The 556-nt window shown below is 45.9% G+C and overlaps 1 protein-coding gene across 1 annotated transcript; it reads right to left on the bottom strand.

Moving 5' to 3' along the window:
- Window positions 1–127: 127 nt before the first annotated feature.
- On the bottom strand, window positions 128–346 carry T265_12354 (hypothetical protein; the record flags this gene model as incomplete). The annotated part of the gene is made up of 1 exon (XM_009179825.1): window positions 128–346. A coding segment is annotated over one exon (126 nt), but the record flags the coding sequence as incomplete, so codon positions are not given.
- Window positions 347–556: the final 210 nt, after the last annotated feature.

Below are 556 nucleotides of genomic sequence, written 5' to 3'. Positions count from 1 at the left end.
CCTGACGGTACGCATAGCTCGGCAAAAGGATCAACGGCACTACCGGGGATGAAACATGAATTTGCGAAGCCTCCAGATGACAGAATATGATAGTAATACTAAAATCATAGCAGAATGTAACTCACTTCTGCCAAATCGCCCACTCCTCCATAGGCCGTGATCAGGTCAGAGATACCTTGGGCAACCAAAGCAGTAGTGTACATTCCTTTGTCAAACTGTCCACACGGATGGGAGTAAAGATGAAAACGGAAAATGGAATAAGGCACAGTTGTGAAATCATCATCATTATCGTCAGCAGCGGCGGCAATGCAGAGGAACTGAATAGTGGCGTTTAAATTACATAAGACTACGAGGAAAGAACGGAAAAAAGGAAGTGTGAGGACCTAGTCTTATGTTCCGTAATATGCCTACAATTTCTATAAAAACATCTCTGGGCCCTTGCCCGCTTGCACCCGCTTTCGAAGCGTACTCCAGTGAGCCATTCACCAGTACATGCTTGAAAAAGAGAACAGTTGTGTCGTACGAGCTCAGTGGCTGGAGCGCGAATTTACTGACC

Source organism: Opisthorchis viverrini (genome assembly GCF_000715545.1).
Source record: "Opisthorchis viverrini unplaced genomic scaffold opera_v5_9282, whole genome shotgun sequence".
NCBI lineage: Eukaryota > Metazoa > Platyhelminthes > Trematoda > Opisthorchiida > Opisthorchiidae > Opisthorchis > Opisthorchis viverrini.
Note: the sequence above shows the minus strand (reverse complement) of the source record. Positions and strands in the feature narration are given on the sequence as shown.